Source organism: Bubalus bubalis, chromosome 23 (assembly GCF_019923935.1).
Source record: "Bubalus bubalis isolate 160015118507 breed Murrah chromosome 23, NDDB_SH_1, whole genome shotgun sequence".
NCBI lineage: Eukaryota > Metazoa > Chordata > Mammalia > Artiodactyla > Bovidae > Bubalus > Bubalus bubalis.
This window is the reverse complement of record NC_059179.1, coordinates 9,068,469-9,090,134: the sequence shown is the minus strand read 5'-3', so window position 1 is coordinate 9,090,134 and position 21,666 is coordinate 9,068,469. Positions and strand designations below refer to the sequence as shown.

The window sequence follows — 21,666 nt, the reverse complement described above, 5'->3', positions numbered from 1 at the left end:
TTTAGTCTGGAAAGTTGGGAGTTAGACATACTGTCCATTTTCATACCAAAGCTGGGTTTGAGGGCTTCGGTAGAGACAGTTTGGTCTTTGAAATCGGAAGGCCTGAGTTCAGGTCTTGTTTGTGCCTGGACCTCCCAGTGGGTCCATTGGGAGCTCACAGTTACTAGGGAGGAAACAGGATTTAGAGCAGCACAGCCCGGATGAGGTCAGTTTAAGAAATCCCGGTAGAGTTTCTTTACTGGACGATTTCCAAGCGCTTCTGACATACTAATGTGTACTGCTAACCCTTGAAAGGATTACTCTGCAGTTCCTAGTCTCATTTGGATTTTTAAAACATGGAGCATTTTCTCAGATTATTATTCCACAAAGCATACTTAGGGAACACTGTCATTCCTAATTTCTAGCTCTTAAACCTACCAATCTGTGCAAGTTGTTTTCAGTTAACACAACGTTCTTTTGAGAAAAGAAGTTAGTCCACAACTGGGCAGTGCGTTTCATCATGAGCTGTACTGAGCAGTGGCTATTGGTTATGATAGAACATTTGAGAAAGTAAGAAAATACCATTTTATTTTTAGGCATATTGGCATATAACATTTTAGTTCTATATTTGCAGCATAATTTGTTACTTGTATATACTACAGATTGATCCCCACAGTAAGTCTGGTTATCATCTGTCACTGCATAATCGACTTCTCCTTCGTCTATTTCACTTACCTCCAACCCTCTCCCCTCTGGTAGCCACCAGTCTCTTCTCTGTAAGATTTGTTGTGTTTATTAATTTGTTTTTTAGATTTCACAGATAAGTTACATCATACAGTATTTGTCTTTCTCTGCCTGACTCACTTCACTTAACATAACAACCTCTGGGTTCATACATATTGTGACAGACTTGTCACAGATGGCAGTGTCCGCTGTTGGTGGGAATGTAAATCGGCACAGTCACTATGGAAAACAGTATGGAGGGCCCCAAAAAAATTGAAAAGAGAACGACCATGTGATCCAGCTATTTCACTTCTGATATTTATCTGGAGAAAACGAAAACACTAATTCACAAAGACATATGTGTATTCCCTTTGTTCATTGCTGCATTATGTATAATACCCAAGATATGGAAATAATCTAAGCGTCTGTCCATGGATCCATGGATAAAGAAGATGTGTGTGCGTGTGTACACACACAGTGGAGTACTACTCAGTTGTAGAAAACAGAAACAGTGCTGGATTGTATATCCTCAGCTTTCACATATGGATTTTAAAGTACTGACAACAGCCCTGTGAAGGAGACATTTGATCATGGCCATTTTGCAGATTAGTAAGCTGAATTTCAAATTTATGCATGGAGATGCCGAAAGTCAAACTATGGTCTGCTTTTCGCCAAAGGCCACATTTCATTAACTGCAATGCTTTGTTATAGAGCTCAGTCTTTTATTTTTAACTTCTCTAGCTTTTTTAAAATTTTAAATGATTATTACAAAATTAATATATATTTACTAAAGATAAGTAGGTGAGAGAGAAGTAGAAAATGCCCCCCCAAGCTCATTATCAAGTAGAACTTCAGTCAGTATGTGATTTCTTTCCCATTGTTTTATGCAATGTTATGTTCATTAACCATACTTGTGGATAAATATATGTATGTACAACATATATACATTTTTATACTCTCTATATATAATTTTTAATCTCCCTACAGACGTGCATTTTGGTTATTGCCACATCACTGATGAAGTATTTTAATAAACTCACTGAACCAGGACTTGGAAACTTGTAGCTCTTTTATACAAGCTGCTGCTTGACTATAGGCAGGTTCATTGACCTTCCTGGAACTCAGTTTCCTTGTGGATAAGTGAGGATCAGATCACTGGTTTGGAAGCTATGGTTTTCTACACAATCTCCTGTGGGCTAGGGGTAGAGATGTCATCAGAGCAGAGAGGAACCCTGGCCCTTTACTCCCATCTATTTTCACTCAAGCTTCCACTCTTATAACTCTTTTATAGATTTGGGGTCCAAGCACATTTGCAAAGAGGAACTCACTGATTTTTTGTGGAAGAGTATAAAATCGTTGGACCTGATGATCCTGAAGCTCGCCACTTCTATGATTCTCTTTTATGATGTCTGTTAAGTTCTGTGTGCTCTGTGCATTTAGAACATTTCTTCACCAATCTACACTAATCTAGAGTGGTAGATTAAGTGGTAGATAGAATAAGCAGATTTGCTGCAGTCTTTCAGCTGATCTCAGGAACCACGTAATAAGCACAAAAATAATCCCTGATCAGTGCTGAGCAATGTTCAAAGCACTGTTGAATTGTTTCTCAGCAAATTTACCACTGTCTTTGACTTGATCCATCTCAGGTCCAATTTAATGCCTCTTTTGGGGAATACTAACCAGGGAGTCATTGGTTCCTTAAAACTAATATATGTTTGAAAACTATGGACTCCACCAATAACTGGTTTTCCACTTTCCTTATGCATGTGAAGGTTATGAATCTTGAGGGATTAATTTGAAAGTCCCAGTAGCTTGACTTGTTTCTCTTGCCTCCACAGAAGGAAGAATGTTCTTCAGAAATGAGGTGAATTAATGCTCGGGCACTCAATAACCCTGGACAGCTACATGAGGTGTTTAAAACCTGCCTTGACCATCTCGCCACACAGCTCTGTTATGAGGCCTGACAGGATGAACGCAGCGAGGAGGGACAGTGTCCTGCCCTGTCGGAACGGTGACTGCTGACCTGCCAGGAGCAAGCAGGGGGCCTCACATTGTCTGCCAGCACAATGAAGGAAGTGGTCTACTGGTCACCCGAGAAGGTGGCAGACTGGCTGCAGGAGAATGCTATGCCAGAATACTGTGAGCCTCTGGAACATTTCACAGGCCGGGACTTGATCAACCTCACCCAGGAGGATTTCACAAAACCCCCGCTGTGCCTGGTCACCTCTGACAACGGGCAGCGGCTCTTGCACATGATAGAGACCCTGAAGATGGAGCACCACTTGGAAGCACACAAGAACGGCCATGCCAACGGGCACCTCAGCATTGGCACCGGCAGCCCCTCCCCTAACGGCAGCTTCAGCATCAAGGTCAAACCCAACGGGATGCCCAATGGGTATAGGAAGGAAATGATCAAGATCCCCATGCCAGAACTGGAGCGCTCCCAGTACCCCATGGAGTGGGGCAAGACTTTTCTGGCCTTTCTTTATGCACTTTCCTGCTTTGTTCTCACCACAGTGATGATCTCGGTCGTCCATGAACGAGTACCTCCCAAGGAGGTGCAGCCTCCACTACCGGACACGTTTTTTGACCATTTTAACCGGGTGCAGTGGGCCTTTTCTATTTGTGAAATTAACGGCATGATCCTTGTGGGACTCTGGTTAATTCAGTGGCTGCTCTTAAAGTACAAGTAAGTAAAGCACAAGTCTGCAGTTTCAGGGATTGGGAGGTGGCACGACCGATGTTTAATATTCATTATTGGGAAATGAAATTGATCAAGCAGTAGGAATCAAAGCACATTCTTTCTTTTTTGTTTTTTAACCACGTAGTCTGTTGAACCAACCAAAGCTCTGGCAGCTTTAAGGAAGTGCTGTGTTTTGTACCAGATTGATACAGAGTGATGAACAGGATTGTTAGAGATGAGGTTTTTTCTGTTTTCACATCACAGGAGGGAAAACCCTCAGACATTTTCAGAGAGTACAGGCTATTAAACCACAGAAAACTATCCAGTCTTGGTGTGTTTAACCCGTCAAATCAGTGGTTGACAGTTGGCCTGTGGGCTATGAATGACGCTATAGCTTTTTCCACACAGAATCAGATATCTGAACCATTGTGATATGTATCTGAAGATGCTTCACGCATAGAATTCAGAACAGCTGGTCCAGAGTGACTTGAGCTAGTGGAGAGTGATACCCAGTTTAGGTGGGATGTGAAGGAACCTGCATGGCTTTCCACCTTTCTTTAGAACGTGTGGCATTTAGAGCAGTATTTCATTCAAGTTTCTCAGGATTTTCAGTAGGCATCTCCTTTTAGTTTCAGGTAAATCCAAAGTGGTTTTCATGTCCCAGGCTCTAAACTCAATGCAGCAAAGTTATTTGCCTGAGTTGTGTATAGCAAACTGAACACATGCTTTGCCCTCATCACCGGGTGTCTGATTTTTCCATTAGCAGAACATCTTTATGGCTTCCACACATGGAAGTTGGAAATTGGTTTGCTAAGGAATGAGTTTCTCTCTGGTAGACTCTGTTGCATGACCCACAGTGTGGTTGAATATTAAAGAAATCATCTTAAGTAAAGAAAACAAAATGCAGACTGAGAATTTATGTTGAACTTTAATGGAAATGATGAGTTTTTTCTTGTATGTTTTATAAAGTCTGTGTTTTCTTCCCTTATACATTAGATATCTACAAGTGGAAATAAAAGCAACTCCCGAGTCTTTGCCAGTAAAGGACTTTCTTTATGTTGTATATAGGAAGCTATATAAGTAGCCAGTTTTTATTTGGGGGCTGGTTTGGCTATCCCAGAGTTGAAGCAGGGAAGCCTGGTGTGCCACAGTCCATGGGGTCACACAGAGTTGGACATGACGGAACGACTGAAAAACAAGAGTTTAAGGTAAATTTGTTACAGGAGCAACAGTCTGGGATGCGTTTGAGTTTGTGGAAGAAAGACTGTTTCTTGTTCGCTTTAGTTTTAAGAGGCTGAATAGATAAGAATAGGCCCTAGAAGTATGAGATGCTAAAAATGTACTAATTATGTTCTTCTGACGTCAGACTTCAGTTCTGCTTTTGACTTTCAAAATTTCTTCCCTAGAAGCTCATTAGAGGAAAAAAAAAATAATGTCTGTATATTTTCTCTTAACAAAGGCAAGGTCAACTCTAAATTAGGCTTCCTGGGGTTTTCCTGATTTTTGTTGTTCTGTTTATATGAGTTTGTTTTCTGATTTTTATCAAAATTCTTACATGCCAGCTAATAATTTACTGCCCAGAAAAGAACATTTATGTACTAGTATGTACACATCAAAACCTTTCACAGAAGTGTGAGTTTTGAATAATTTTATTCTTGTTCTAAGAAATGTCCCAACCACAGGGATAATTTCTTTAAAGTATATTACTATTGGTATTTCTCTCAGCAGGGACTTTTCCTCTAATCTGTTTCTCTTGAGGCTTTCTAATTTTGTCTTTTACTGGTATTTGTTGCTAATACTGTAGTCATTTGCACATTTAAATTGTTCTACAGCCATAAATCACTTAATTCATGCCTGGGGCAAAATTAACCCAAGGCTGGGACACAGGCAGCCCTGGCCCCAGCCCCAGCCGTGTGCTGGCATGCTGATAGAGTGGATGAATCTCCAAATCTCAGGAGCCTTGTTTTTCTCACAGATTCAATAAAGACCTCTCAGTCTAGATGATTTCTATTGCTCTATACCACTGTGTTTTATTTGATTACAAAATCACTGAATGAGCCAGTTACATTTGAGTGTTATTAGCTGCAGAGCATTTGTAGTTCAGAACATGTCCAACTTTAAAGATTCTTTAAAGTCCTCTCTCTCGTTTCCGCGTTGGCAGGATAACCCAGTCATTTTCATGAGAGTCTTCAGCATCCCCACCCCTGTCCTACTACTGGGGCACATCCCTAGCTTCCCATCTGCCTCCTTGAGACCTCTCTGGAGTGTGTGTGGCACACCAGACCTGGGAAGGGCAGGAAGAAGGATGGAGGTGGACACACCAAGCAGTGGCTGTTAATGAGCCCCCTTTCCCTGGCCCTCATGAGGGTTGAACTGTTTCCTGGTGCAGAGAGACACCCTTATTCCAGTTATTTGGCTCTGACAGTGCAGCAGTCTTACTCAGCATGTTGGGGAAATGGATCCTTCTGGTTATGGAATATTCTGTTTAAAAGCAGTAACCCTCTCATTTTTTCTGTGCTCAACTCTTCTGACACTTGACCCCTCTCCCTAGCCTCCACTCAAACTCAGCTTTTCTAAAACCAGATTTATCATCTTTTTCTTTCAAGTTCTTCCTTCTTTGTAGGCAGTGGCATTTCCTAGAAACCTAGAACTTCTCAGTTCCTTTCGTATAAATAGTCACTAAGTTCTGTCGATTCTAATCGCAGATTCATTACCTCTTTTCATTCCTACCTGGTGATGCATAGTGAGTACTCAGACAGAGGCCCAGTTCCCTAGCCTGAAGCTCAGGGTCCTCATATCTGGCCCCAGGCTGTTCGACCTCATCTGTAGCTGCTGTGCTCAGTGGTTTTCCTTGAACCCTCCAAGCTCATGTCACATTCCGTTCTGTTCTGTGTGTGTGTGTGTGTGTGTGTGTCCTTTACTGCTAGACTTTAAGTTCCCCAAGGGAAAAGACCAGATCCTATTTGTCACTCATCTTGGTATCCCACTGCCTCATATAGAGTCTGGCACATAGTGCTTGTTTAAAGTTCATTCACTGAGACCCTTCTGTATGCGGGGCTGCTGCAGTGCTCAGAGGCCCCTTGATGCTCACACGGAGCTTGTATTCTCACCAGGGTGAAACAGTTTGTGAACAAATGAATATATACTACCAGGTGGGTAAGAGAAGTGGAGAAAAATAAAGGAGTCTAAAATGTTAGAGAGTTTTGGAGACAGTAGGGAGGGGGTGGTATTTTAGATCAAGTGTTTAGAAAAGGCTTCTAATGAGGTGACCATTGAATAGACACCTGAATCAATGAGGGGGATACCAGTTGGTGTTTGGGGCAGGAGCAGTCCCAGTAGGAGACACAGCAAGGGCAGAGTCTCTGAGGTTTACCTGGGGAAAAGCCACAGGCCAAGCAAACTGGGAGAAAATGGCCATACAGAGTCAGGAAGGTGTGGACGGCATATGGGTCATGGAAAAAAGAGGCAGGATTTTTGTTCCAGGTGTGGTGATAAGTCATTAGGGAAGAATGATGTGGACAGATGTGTAGTTTAAAAGGAGCACTCTGGCTGCAGTGAAGAGAACAGGTCAACGAGACTGGAAGCAGGGGATGGGTTAGGGTGCTATTACAAATGGTCCAATTGGGAGATGACCATGAGATAGACTCATGTTTCGCCAATGAATACATTTGGTGCTGGGATGGTGGGAAGGGACGAACTCTTTCTAGAAGCCATGGCTTCTGTTACATTTAGAGCGCCTTATCATTTATAGCCACAGGACTGGCTTGCATTACAGAGACTCACATAAGGTTTTTGGGTCTGTCTCTGAATCTCTGAATTTTATATGAAATTTAATGAGGAATGAATCAAAGATTGAGATTGAATTCACTTATTTGGGAGCTCTCACAGCTTTGCTGGAATATATTTTATTTCAGAGCAAAGTCGGGTTATGTGTATATTCTGATATTTGTTTTCTGTCACAACTGCTTTTGGATCAGATATTTGCCTGCAGGGCTTCCCAGGTTGTGCAGCTGTAAAGAATCCACCTGCTAACACAGGAGACAAAGAGACAAAGATGGCGGTTCAATCCTGGGTCGGAAAGAGCCCCTGGAGGAGGAAATGGCAACCCACTCCAGTATTCTTGCCTGGAGAATCCCATGGACAGAGGAGCCTGGTGGGCTACAGTCCACGGGCTGTCAAAGGGTCGGTCAGACATGACTGAGCAACTGAGCACACACATTTGCCTACAATGAATAGTAGTCATTTGGGGGGTGAGAGTGGATAGTATAAAGATGAATTAAATATTACAGGATGTATTGGTCCACTGGTGGTGAAAAGATTTGAAGAAAGAAAAAAGAAAAGAAGCCACAGGATACTTGGGACATGAGGTGGAGTTGGGAGAACTTTGTGGTTGAGCATTTGGGGCATGGGGTAGAATAATCTGGCATAAACCGTTGTGTAACACTGTGGAGAGAGTGGTCACCACGTAGGTTCTTTGAAAATTGATCTCAGGCCAGAAGGGAAGGAACTGGAGAAGAGAATGGTGTTGGCCGATCCTGCATTAAGACTTGATGTCTCTATTCAGAACTGTTTCTCGGGGCTTCATTGATCCCGCAGGAAGGAGCAAGTACAGGTTTCCAGCGTGGCTTCCCAGGATTACATTCTGAGAGTTTTTAGGTGTTTGGCAGCAGTGTGTTTTTTATGTTCAGAGACCACTTCGGAAAAGACTTTGTATTTTATCCTTTGATAACATGCCCTGGGTTTGGAGGCCTTATTTGTTAGGAGGGTGTCTGCAGCGTTTGCCTCTCTCCTGTGGATGGAATCTAATTTCCAAGGACATAATCCTTGTGCTGATTGGCAGCTGCTGCTCTCAGATGCTAATTTAATGTTTTTGTTTGTTTTGTGTTTTATTCAGTAGAGAAGATCCTCCATCAGCATGTATCTTTCATTTCACCCCTGTTTAATTCCATCAGTGTCTCTTTTCACACTAAGTTGATTGGTTTAAAGTACTTATCTCTTTCATCTTCTAATCCTCAAAGTAGTTTATGACCACAGTTATTGTCAACATTTTTAAAATTTTGTTTTCAAGTCTTTGATGATTGTGATTAAGTAAAGTCCTTAAAAGCTGTTGATGTAGAGCATTTAATGTGAAGGAGTTCCCTCCAATAATGTTTATTTTTCAAGTTCCAGAAGGGCCTTTTTTAAAAAAAGGCCATTTCACTTTATTAGAAATCAAGGGTGCCCTGTGGGCCACTAGGCTGGTCTCTAAATGGAACTTCAGGGCATCTTTACATTTAGTAGTTTACCAAGAATTATTGAAGACTAGTGCTAGAGATGTAGCACTGAGCAAAACAAAGCCTCATAGAAACAAAGCTACCTAGTTATCTTCTGGGAGTTTCTGTGTGTTCTCACGGTAACATCTCAGGTTTTTGAAGTGTGGGTTGTCCCAGACTATCCTAAAGTACAAAAGCCATGAGGACAAAAATTCCCTTCTGCTGTTGCAGCTGTAGGGTCACCTAGTGCCTTATTTAATCAACTGATAAACCATCATATTCCTCTCCAGCCATAAAGCAAGATAAGAACTCAGAAGTCGTCATTTCCCTCCCTTGCTTCTCTCTCTACACATGTACCTGTATCTATTATATACTTAACTCGGAGTCTATATTCTTCTGTTCCGTTTCATCCATGTTGTCGAAAATCATTATCACCCTGTTCACGTGGCACATTCCAGACATTTGAGTAACAGGAATTTTTTTTTTTTTTCTTACATGCGTTGAGTTATTTGATCCAGTCAGCTCTTAAGATGAGCAGTACTATACTCTTGTCTCTGTGAAGATAACTGAGACACAGAAAATATGTTGACTTCCCCAAAATCCCACACTGAATATTTAGAAAATTGAAAGTTTTTCAGTGTAAGTCCATGGAAATGTCCTGGGGAAGTGTATTTTCTTAGCAGATATAGTACCATTGATTAGACAAGCAGAGGACCAATAGAAGAATGAAAACAGGTAAGTCCTGCGTTGAATAATAAGGTTTATACAATGCATACAAACCAGGAGACATTCCTACTTGCCCCAGGATTGGATCTGCCAAACCTGCAGGCCAGCCTGTCTTGCTGTTCCACCGTCATTCTTGGAAGTGTACTGAGCTCTGTCCCAGCTGACTGCTGTCCTCTGACCTGCCAGGTATGGTGTGGTCCCTGTTCACCACGGGTCTCGGAAGCCCCCGGTGCCACCAAGTGCAGTAATGCTTTTCCACTGCAGACCACCAGTCAGGAGTGCCAAACCTTGTTCTTTTATTTTATTCAGTTTTAATTGGAGGATAATTTGCTTTACAATATTGTGTTGGTTTCTCCCATGCATCAACGCAAATCAGCCGTAGGTATACATATGTCCCGTCCCCCTTGAAGCTCCCTGCCACCTCCCACCCCACACGAGCCCTCTAGGTTGTCACAGAGCCCCAAGTTGAGCTCCCTGCATCACACAGCAAATTCCCACTGGCTGTCTGTTTTACCCTTGGTAATGTGTATGTTTCCCTGCTGCTCTCTCAGTTTGTCCCACCCTCTGCTTCCCCTGCTGCGTCCATAAGTCTGTCCTGTCTATCTGCATCGCCGTTGCTGCCTTGCAAATAGGTTCTTCTTCTCCTTGCTGTTTCTAGCTCGTTTTGTCCCCTTGAGTCTGACCCCATTGTCCATCTGGGCTGCAGAGCCTGGGCTGAGATCCTGCTTTCATTCTGGGGACCTTTCCTGTCCCGTTATCTTCCCGTGTAATCTGGACCTCCTAGGTGTTTGCCCACTTCTGCTCCACCTCCCTGGGGATGGGGAAGAACAGCCACTCGAAGCCCTCAGTGATGGATTCACTGCCAAGCTCTGTCTCACTTCTCATCCTCACATTAGTGAACAGATGGTCTTACCTGCTTTCACCTTTTCTTTATCAGTTTCAGTCTCAAGACCTAAATATTAGCCTGAACTCTAGGAATTGTCAGGAAAATAAATTCAGTAATCCCAGCAATTTAGGTTTTAAGTGAGCATAAATATTCTAAGTGGCTTTTTAAACTGAGAGGATAAAAGGGAGAGAAAGAAAAAAAAAATACAGAGGTGCAATAAATTACAGTTTTCATAAGTTAGATTTTATTTATGACACTAAAGAAACTAATGTACCTTGCTTATAGGCAGATTAGAAGGTAAAAATAAAAAGGAAAAATTTACTGATGGCGCTTAAGATAAATAATGCTAATATCTGGTTTCATATTTGGCTTAATATTTTCCTGTATGCTCATATAGGTGTAATCTGTATATGTGTGTATTTTTAGTACCATATTTGCCTTGTATTTTACAGTGTGCCTCGGGATCATCTCTGTCCCTTTCTCTTAAAAAATCATCATGGATGTCTGTCTAAGTATTCATGATCTTATTTAGAAGTCATTGCATCTGTCCCTCCCAGCCTGTTTGTTTCAGGGCAATGGCAGTTAAGCATCAGTTATACTGCAAATCTTAGTTTAAGATCATCTACAGGGACCTATTGACTTGAGGTGAGTTTGGTCAGGTTACTTCACTACTTGTAGTAGCATTGTTTCCTCATCTACAGAATGGGAACAATAAAAATAGTGTCTGTCTCAGCGTTGTTGTGCCGATGGAGTGAGATGTATGTATGGAGCACTTAACCGAGTCCTTGGTGCCCTCCTGGTTCCTGTGCCTGCCCCGCCCCCGTTCCCATCTTAGGCTCAGTCGGTCAGTGCTGTCCGACTCTGCAGCCCCACAGACTGTAGCCCACCGGCCTCCTCTGTTCACTGGATTTCCTGGCAAGAATACTGGAGTGGATAACCATTTCCTCCCCCAGGGAATCTTCCTGACTCAGGGACTGAACCCACATCTCTCGCATCTCCTGTATCTGCAGGCTTCTTCTTCACCCCTAGCACCACTTGGGAACAGTGTGTCTCTTCCCCCCCGACTCTCAGGCCAGATGTCTCGGTCACCACGTGTGGTCTTCGTCCCACCACTTCTCACCCAGTCGCTGCCCTGCGTGTCACCGGTGCCGTCTCTTGCCTGGGTGGTTACAGGAGCTTCCTCCCAGTCTGCTTCCATTCTTGCTCCCCTTACGTCACGTGTCAGCTCCGCAGACAGAACGTGTAACTTCACGAGTGAGTGGGTGTGTGTCACCCTTCCTCACCTCATTACAGCGTTTAGGTTGGAGGTGCTTATGGTGACCAAGGAGGTCCTCCCAGACTGCGCGTCGTCATGTCCTCCTTCCCCCTGACCCTCCTGCCAGTCTCCAGTGCCCTCGCGTACTGACCTCTGTTTAGAATCTCCTTCCGCAGAAGGCGCTGCGGGGGTGGGGCCTCCGGATGGGGGGCTGGACAAATGTATACCTGTGGCCGATTCATGTTGATGTGTGGCAGAAACCAAGACCACATTGTAAAGCAACTATCCTCCAGTGAAAATGAATCAATTAATTTTTAAAAAAAGAAAAAGAGAATCTTCTCCCACAGATATCCTCATGGTTAACCCTCCTCACATGTAGGGACATTCTCTGATCACCTTACCCCCAATCTGTAACGTCCTATCCCCCAGTGACACTCTCGCTTAATTTTACCCTTTAGAATTTTCCCAGCATGCTCTATATTTTACTTAGGTGTTTATTGTCTGCTTCCTCTCCTAGAATATAGGTGCCACAAGGCCAGCTTTTTGTCCATTCGGTTCACTGCTGTATTCCCAGAATAAGGCCTGGCACATACGCATGTTCATTAGGAGAGTAAATAAATAATAACAGCAGCTAACACTTATTGAGGATTGCACTGTGCTGATTACTATGCCTAGAATTTAATAAATGTTAGCCATTGGTGTGGAGAAGGCAATGGCCACCCACTCCAGTATTCTTGCCTGGAAAATCCCATGGATGGAGGAGCCTGGTGGGCTGCATGCAGTCCATGGGGTCGCTAAGAGTTGGACACGACTGAGGGACTTCACTTTCACTTTTCACTTTCATGCATTGGAGAAGGAAATGGCAACCCACTCCAGTGTTCTTGCCTGGAGCATCCCAGGGATGGGGGAGCCTGGTGGGCTGCCGTCTCTGGGGTCGCACAGAGTCGGACACGACTGAAGTGACTTAGCAACAGCAGCCATTGGTGGTGATGTATGTGCTTATGATGTTTCTAGAAACCAAACCCCTGTTAAAGTGAAAGTGTTACTTTTAAGGGTGATCCATGAGCTTAAGGGCAAACATGAATTGTTGAGTTCAGCCAGCTGTAACTGAACAGACATTAAGAATGTGATTCAGGGTGGGTAAGTTTTCATGAAGGAAGGGAATGAGGAAAGATATACCTGTTTGCATTATGTGTACACACTCATGGGCTTCCTAGGTGGTACGGTGATAAAGAATTCACCTGCCAGTGCAGGAGATGCAAGAGACTTGGGTTCAATCCCTGGGTCAGAAAGATCCCCTGGAGGAGGAAACGGCAACCCACTCCAGTATTCTTGCCTGGGAAATCCCATGGACAGAGGAGCCTGGTGGGCTGCAGTCCATGGGGTCACAGAGAGTCGAACACAACTGAGCATGCACGCACACACAAACACATATATTTGTATTATATACACAGCTATGTATGTATGCACACATACTATTTTTGCTAATAGCCTAAAATACTAACAAGAAAGGTAACTTCTTCTGTTTGATACTGTGCTGCGGTTTCTGGAGGATGCTTGATTGTGATTCTTTTTAACTCTCTCACATAGACCATATAATCTTAGAGGGTAATATTTTTTCTTTATCTCATGTTACAATCTATATTTAACTCAGGAAATAAATTTTTTAAGGTGGCTTTAGTGCAGACAGTTTTATCATCTGATCTGTTCTTTACAGATTCCCTAAACCAGTACAGATCATTTTCTAAATTTAATCAACTGTTGCATTATTTTGCAGATCTTTTACATGAGGCTTAGAAAAAAATATAAGTCGGTACCTTTTTTTTTTTTTTTAACTTGACAGCTTTGTCAGTGAAAACAGCAGCTAATCAAAAGTATTATTATTGTTGTTTAGTCATGCCTGACTCTTTGGGGCCCCACAGACTGTCACCTCACCCCCTCTCCCCCACCCCACCCCCCCTCCACCGGCTCCTCTGTTCTTGGGTTTTTCCAGGCAAGAATGCTGGAGTAGACTGCCATTTCCATCTCCAGGGGATCTTCCTGACCCAGGGATCTAACCCACATTTCCTGCATTGGTAGGCAGATTCTTTGCCAGGAGTCAATAGGGAAGCCCAATTGAAAGGATAAAGACTTGGTTTTTGTTGTGGTTCTTTCTTGACTGACTCTCTGGCCCCAGGCTAGAGAGTCTTTACATCTTGATTCTTCCTTCTGTAAAATGGGATGATAGTATATGCTCAACAGTAATGTGGTTAAAATAATTAATCAAAAATGCAAAGGTCTCTTTGAGTTGAACTTCTGTAAGGCGGAGAAGGACTGTGCTGTACAGACTCATTTCTGGGCCGGGTGCATGGTTCCATCTCATTCTCCTGATTCGCAAACTGCCATCCTCCTGTGTGCACACTAGGAAATAGTAAATGAGTTCTGTATTTCCCCGGAGAGCATCTATTTTTACTTTTCTATTTATTCTGCTTTCATTCTATGGCATTTATTCTTTCCTTTTTGTTTTACAACCCCTTCCTTGGGACTTTCCTTCTTAAAGTATGAAATGAAGCCCTGGGTTTTCGTGATCCATCGTCTGGAGAGTTGTGACTCCTGTGATGGGTAGAAAGGCCAGAAGGGGCAGTGAGGAGACAAGGGAGGCCAGGGAGAAAGATGGCAGGACCCACAGCCCTGCTTGGATGAATGCAGCCATCTCGACAACTGCTGTCACTTAAAGTGTAGGAACGATGCAGAGTGAAGGCTGGTGAGCATCAGCAGAGGCTATTTCCAGCAGATGAAGGAGTTTAAAGGACAAACATTTGTGGAAAGAAGCAGGAAAGCACTATCAGAAGTAGTAAGAAGTGAAGCTCTAAAGCACAGAACTGCGGGATATTGCCCGTGTTACAGGCACCGTGGGAAGTCTCACTAGTACTAAAACATAAGTAAGGAGGAGCTTTCTTTAAGAGCTTTCTCTGATAGAAGGAATGAGGGCCTCTGTTGATAATGGTAATCCCAATCTCACTATTAAAAAATACCATAAACTAGAAACCAAGTTATGAAGTGATGTGGAGAATGACGTGGCTCTCTCCAGTTGGGAACTGGTGGGAAGCTGCATGCAGAGCTGGTATATGAGCTAGGTGGTTTGGGTAACAGGAAAGGCCAGGCAAAGAGATTTGCTGGCAAAAACAAGACACTTGGTGAGTGGAGCCCCTTTGGCCCAGGGTGGTAGAATTCATATCTGCGAGATAAAATGGGAAGTAGCTTGGGCTCATGTTGAGAAGAGCCCGTGACGGGAATTGGATCGTCAGATGATGACAAGTGGTTATCATAATCCAGGGAATCCCAGGGCTAGTAGCAAGGAGTTAAAGGGAGGAAAACAGATTTAAGAAACTCATTGGCGTTAGCTTCAGCAGAGTGTGGGCATGGGAGTGGGAGGCTATGAAGAAAGGGAAATAGGTGAAGGTGGCCCCAGGTGCCTTTTTTAGAGTAGGTCTGTCAGAGACATGACAACAGGCAGTGTTTCCAGGGTCCGGCAGAGGGGATGGCTGGCACAGAGGTCTGCCTAAGGTGGAGGGACTTGGTGCGATGTGTTCAGTCACACCAAGGGCATCAGACTGAAGTTTAGGAATGATGGGGAGAGCAGAGGGAGGGGAGCTTGGCCCAGATCATCTGGGGCCTCGTGGGCTTGGTAAAGGATTTGGATTTTATTCAAAATATATTTGGCAACTATTGGGGGGTTTTAAAGGATATGCTCTATTTAACTTTATAAAAAGATGATTCTGGCTTCTCTGTGTAGAAAGGCTTTTATGGAGGTACAAATGGAATTAGGGACAGTAGGTCAAAGGTCATAGTAGCAGTTCAGGTGAGATAGAATGTTGAGAAGTAGATAACATCTCAGCAAAGTGTGTTAGTTGCTCAGTTGTGTCTGACTCTCTGTGATTGTATAGACTACGGCCCTTCAGGCTCCTCTGTCTGTGGAATTCTCCAGGCAAGAATCCTGGCCTGGGGAGCCATTCCCTCCTCCAGGGGATCTTCCCGACCTAGGGATTGAACCCCGGCTGTCACATTGCAGGCAGAGTCTTTATGTCTGAGCGACCAGACTGATCAGTCATTGGAGGGATGTAAGCAAACCTTACTGGGCACAGACTGTGTGAACAACAATGGAAAATGAACAGTGTCCTGTTTGATACCTAGAAGAATCTCAGTACTTTAATAACTAACACACTTATCATTAAAATAACTGTCAAAAATGCTTACTTGGCAGAGGTCTGGGTCAATATGAAATATGACTTAAAACCCTAAGTGAAAAATGTGAGTTAAGTAGATTTTGTAACTTAAATGAGATCGAATGTTGGCTCATCTATTGGTTCACAGCAGTGTAGTCTCAAAATAAAATTGGGATTTCTTAACACAATTTGGAGCCATTTCCTGAACCTTTTTGTCTTGGGTAATATATTTATATTTCAGCTTAAATTATCTGAACTGCAATTTTCCCATCTGTAAAATAAGGGTCATAGCATCGCAATGCAGGTTGTTCTAAGAACTAAATGGCTCAGAGTTTGGCATAGAGGAGAAATTTGGCAAAACCCTAGTTACTGTTAATAACAGTCTGGGGAAATTCTTCAGGAGCATTTCTCTGAATCATAAGGAAAATATCCTTTCGCTGGTTAGGAAGCCAGTTTCCGAGGAGGTTAATTGAGATGATTCAGTTCATCAAGCCGGCCTTTGTTAAAGGCAGAGCCAGCATCTGTGTGTAGCTGAGCTGAAGACCTGCCTTTCCCCTCGGCAGTACTGGGAGGATCTGAACCGTGTGCACTGGCTTCCATGGTTTCTCCGGAGGCGCGGGGCTCCCTGATCCTTGCCCACAGATTCGTGTGTCCTCCCCCTTGTTGATCGCCTCCTGCTTTGGAATTGTCACTTGGATCCACTGCCATGTCTCAGGACCTGTTTGTTTCTAAAAGTCAGTAACTTCTCTCAAGAGCTGGCAGAGCAGGTCTGAGCGCTGAAAGAACTGTGTATTCTGGTTGTGGCTTAGTTGAGAAAACTTGTGGGAAACAATGGAACTTTCCAGTATTTTTCTTTACTCTCCAGTGTATTCATTTCTTTCTTCGTTTTTCCTTTAGAACTTTAGACTATCATTTCAAATGCCGAAAACAATGTAGTACTGCTCTTTTAAGCCTATATTTGGTGTAGTAAGTGATCAGGTTCTGAATACTCTTTTCTCTTTTGAGTTGGGAGAATAAAAAGTCTAATAAAGTTATTCTGAACATAGCATACTCTTCTTGCAGATCTTAAAAAATATTAACTTTTATTCATATTTCTTTATATATATATATCCGATTTAACACGTATGTTTTTCTTTATGTTGGAGAAAGTAGTAATGACCCTATTACTCAACTACTTGGGAGAAGAATAGATAACCACGATCATACACAAGTGTCTATGATGTGACAGTCATTGCAGAGTGTGAGCAGATAGGAAATAGACTTCTTTCCAACACGAAAGAGACATGTCCCATGTGAGAAGAACATAACTGTGGTTTTGAAAATTGTAATGTGCATCTTGTCCTTGGCATTTGCTTAATCTCTAGAAATACCTCATTAATGTTTCTTCTGTGGCTTTTTTGTTGCCTTAGTTACATTTTTAACTATTTTAGATCTCTTTTAAAAAAACAAACAAACACATCTTGAACTTTTAAACTTAAGAAAGAATTCTACTGTGTGAAATTCTTTGATTAAGTAAATAATACCTTAACAGGATACAAGATTTTGAAACGCTTTTATATATATATATATCCTGCTTTCTAAAGTGTACAGTAGGAAATTCTTGTTTAAAATTATGCACTGAAGATACTCTAAGCATAATTTCAAAAAAGATAAGTAAATGCCAAAGATGAGAAGATTCTTAGTAACAGCCACTTCCATCTCGTCACCGTGTTAATGTTGATGATGTCACATGGGTGTAAGTCATTTGATTTTTTCACTTCAAAGAGTAAATGTGACTGAACCTTTAATGTTTGTTACCTTTAAAATGTTTTGTTTTGTTTTTTGTGAACAAAACCTTTTCTCATCCTGTACCCTTTTTTTGTATCCCTCATTCTCAGGTAATCCTGAGTCTTTACACTGCTGTTCAGATGTGACTCAGGTTTGAGCTATGGAAATAGGTTGTTTGTGCATGTATATGTCTCGTGTGCACCGTGAAACCATCAGGCAAAGTGATTTTAAGGCAGTAATATTCATCAAAATGGAGCGATAGCCGTCATCTTGTTTCTCTTCCTCTGAAGAGAGAGACTGGCATATCTAAATAGACTGAACAGTTTTCAGTTGTAGATGTTTCTTGTATCATTCACGTAAAATTGAAAGTAATTTCTGTTTCTTTGAACAGGATGGCATGAGAGGGCATTTTCTTTTTGAGAAAAATGATCATTGTATCTTACAATGTTAAATTCAGTTGGTTATTTCAGGTATTTTGATCAGACATTTGTAATCTAGTAATGTGATCTAGTATTGTCCCTCTGTATATGGCTGAATTATACCATGCTTTTCATAATTCCTGGACTTAGAGGCACATACCTTTATAAAAGACAGCTTTGTACTGAATAAATTCTTGTCCTTGGGGGTGACAAGCACAGCTTTAATAAGAGAAAATAAGACATTTCTCTGTGGTAAGCAGTGTTTTGACCCGGTGTCTAAAATTGGAGTTAAGAGTCACAAGACCCGAACCCTACCTTCACAACCTGAGGACCTTACATGGACTGTGTAGTTATGAATGGAACACTTGTACGGTCACATGGATTATTTTTAAATTTATTTTCAGTCAACCAAGTGACATACCACTTCATCCCTCTTGTTAAAAAGTACAGATAACACAGATACTCCTCCAACAACCAGACTCCAGTAGGAATGTCCATCCTGTGTAAAAATAGAGCTACATTGTACAATTATGGAGCGATTAAGTGTTCAGTATCCTCAGAGGAAAGCCTGTTCATTGTTTCTAGAAATATTTGTGTCAGAATGCCCTGGGCCGAGGAAAAACTTGAACTTCTCAAAGTTGAGGAGGAGGAGACCCACAGGACTGACATTTTGGCCTGTGGCAAATCCCATGGACGGAGGAGCCCGGTGGGTTGCAGTCCATGGGGTCGCTGAGGGTCGGACACGACTCAGCGACTTCACTTTCACTTTTCACTTTCATGCATTGGAGAAGGAAATGGCAACCCACTCCAGTGTACTTGCCTGGAGAATCCCAGGGACGGGGGAGCCTCGCACAGAGTCGGACATGACTGAAGCGACTCTGCAGCAGCAGCAACAGAACAGGCTAGAACAGGTTGAAGTAGAGAGGGAAGGAACATTCTTGTCCAAGGAGACACTGAAGTTTGTACAACTTAATCTAGTTAAAGCCAAACCTACGTGAGACTTACTGTTAGGAGAAGCTATCAGATTCAATATACATGCTCATGTGTACATATGAAATAATTTCACCAGAACCACCAATAAATTTGAAATGGAAAAGATGCCTAATTCTTGCTTATTTGGTTATTCACCCACATAATTCATACACTTGTTGACTACCATTGTGCATAAATGGCAAAGATTGTCCATTCCTTATTTCTCATGTTCTTATCCCTGGTTTACAGACTAGGAAACTGATAGAGAGTGTCAATAGCCTATCCCAAGGCCACACTGTTAGGAGAGAGAGGTGTGGGTTGGATGCTGTCATTCAGACAGGCTGTTTTCTTGGCATCATGCTTCTTTGGAGATCAGCTAAGATAAACAGTTTCTGGGATATACAAGTCCAATGGTTTAATGCCTATGACTTACTAAATGTCAGAAAAGTTTTAAATTCTCTTGGCATAAATTCATTACAATCTAATATCATTGTAATTTTCTGAACATCTTCTTTTTTATGACAGAAAAGACACTCCCTAAATGTTTAACCACAGACCCTGACTCAGCTCTGGCCCATCAGTTTAAACCCTCCTTGTCCATCAGTTGAATGTCAACTGGTGTTTCAGGCCTCAGGAAGCCCCATTAATAGCAGTGGGGAGTGTTTTAAACTCCCTTGACCTTAAAGTTAATGTAAAACAAACAAACAAAAAAACACAGTATCATTCTCAAAAGCTTCACCTTAATCTGCTCTTAGCTATAGTTTCAGCGTTCTGATAGCAATCTCTCAGGTTGTTTGGGGGTGTGTTGTATTGTTGGAGCACTGAAAACTTCAATGAACCTGCAGAATTTCATGACTGAGTGTCTGCCCTGTTTTTCCCTTTTTCTAGGTCTATTATTAGCAGAAGATTTTTCTGCATAGTTGGCACGCTGTACCTGTATCGGTGTATTACAATGTATGTAACCACACTCCCAGTGCCCGGTATGCATTTCAACTGCTCTCCGAAGGTAAAGCTTTCCTCACTGTAATTTCCCTTTTTGTTTTTTCTCATCCTTTTCAGGGGGTCCTTTGATTTAGGCCAGAGGTGAAAATTTCTTTAGACACAACCCCCCTCGCCTTCGTCTGGGAACATTACTGAGCAATATAGTTCGGTGACCTCACTCCTTCTCAAAATTCCCAGACCCTGCCAGCACTTCCCAGCTGGGGGAATATGTGGTCTACTTAGTTTGATGGAAGCAGTTCAGCTTTGTGTGTGGGTGTAGCTCTTTGGTTTCCTGCCAAACTTTTAAAATATCATTCGCTCCCTTGTTAACAGCTCCATAAGCTTTTATATGCTTTTCCCCTCTCTTAGATAGAAAGTTCAATTTCAAATAATATTTTTTCCTTCTTTCTATTAAGCCCTATGGTGGGAATCCAGAAGAGCAGAACTAGAGACACCATTCTTGTTTCCTTGCACCTTTTGTTGTTGCTCTTTGCGACTCCATGGACTGCAGCACGCCAGGCTTCCTTGTCCTTCACCATGTCCCAAAGTTTGCTCAAACTCATGTCCTCCACCCACCAAATAAGATCTCTCCTCCCTGGGGGGGGCACTTCACTGTCCTGATCTTCTCTAGTAGCAAATAAGCTTTTCTTTAAAATAAACTATTCCTCTCTCACTGTCTCTACCTTCCCATCAGATTCACCTAACACTCCTTACCCCAGCCTCTGCCTTGGCATAATTTCAACTGGGAAGATCATCCTAACTTTATGAAAGAATTAGCAGGAGATTTAGTTTTTAAAATGTTTAACTTCATGAAAGCTCTTCAATGCAAAAAGAAGTAGAAGCAGCTCATTTCCTCAGTCTGGGTGGGAGAAAATGTGGAATGCTGTGATTGTATGTTTGAAATGTTTGGAAGCATTTCTTTGTATCACACTTGTGCTAGTGAAACACCCTTTCAGTTTCATTCATTTGCCCTTGTGTTCCTTCCATAAGAGACATTCTTTTTGATAGAATCTTGGAAGAGGGCTGGAAAAAATCAGTCCCTTGAAAGAAGGATTTTTAAAGTGGTAACTTTATCATTTGAAATTTTGGATTTGTTCAGGTCGCTTGCTTATTGTGGGTCCCCTTCCTTCCTAGACTTAACACATGTGCTCAGAAGTATCTGGTTTCTTACTCCACTCTTGCATTCTTGCTGCAATCTGTGTCTGTAACTAGAGAAGCCACCCTAGAGAAGGAATGGTCCCAAGGGTCCATTGTCTCCCTCAGCAGTACTGCCTCCCTGCACCTCCTTCTCGCTCTTCAGCCCTTCTAGAGAAAGCCAGGCTCATATCTTCTTTATCCTCAGTGAAAACTCTTCGGCACTTGCCTGAAGCTCCTGACTCATAGGAAGTTTCTTGTTGTCACTGAGGATCCAGTGAAGTAGACTCCCGCTGTGAGGCTGGCTTGATAAGCAGTGTGTTTTCAGTAGTCAGCTGATTGATGGTTTAGTTCAATCCTTTAAAAAAAAAAAATATATATATATATATATATCTGTGCATGGGAAGTTTTTCCACCAAGGAGCATGTCATACCAGTTTAGGTAGAAGTGGAGTCTGGTCAAGCCCATGTTGAAGATAGACCCAGCAGCAAGGAGTCGTGCTGTGTAGCCTTTCTCCCAGATCTGGTTGCAGCCTATTTCTTCTTAGGACCCCTGCGGCTCCGCTAGTCACCAGCAAACCCACTGTTGGTTAGCACTGGCACTTACATCTTGAGTCATCAGCAAGTCTAAACCAAGATCCTGCAGTTAAAAATAGCTTGTGGGTTTTCTTGGTAAAGATAGAGG

The 21,666-nt window shown here is 42.5% G+C and overlaps 1 protein-coding gene across 20 annotated transcripts in view; it reads left to right on the top strand.

The window, feature by feature from the left end:
* Nucleotides 1-21,666, top strand: part of SGMS1 (sphingomyelin synthase 1) — a 327,516-nt gene that overhangs the window by 283,297 nt on the left and 22,553 nt on the right. For all 20 annotated transcript variants that reach the window (XM_044935017.2, XM_044935022.2, XM_044935026.2 and 17 more), the window contains 2 exons: nucleotides 2,541-3,391; nucleotides 19,756-19,873. In XM_044935017.2, coding sequence (XP_044790952.1) covers nucleotides 2,769-3,391; nucleotides 19,756-19,873 — 741 coding nt within the window. In that variant the 5' untranslated portion in view covers nucleotides 2,541-2,768. The remainder of the gene's footprint in view (nucleotides 1-2,540; nucleotides 3,392-19,755; nucleotides 19,874-21,666) is intronic.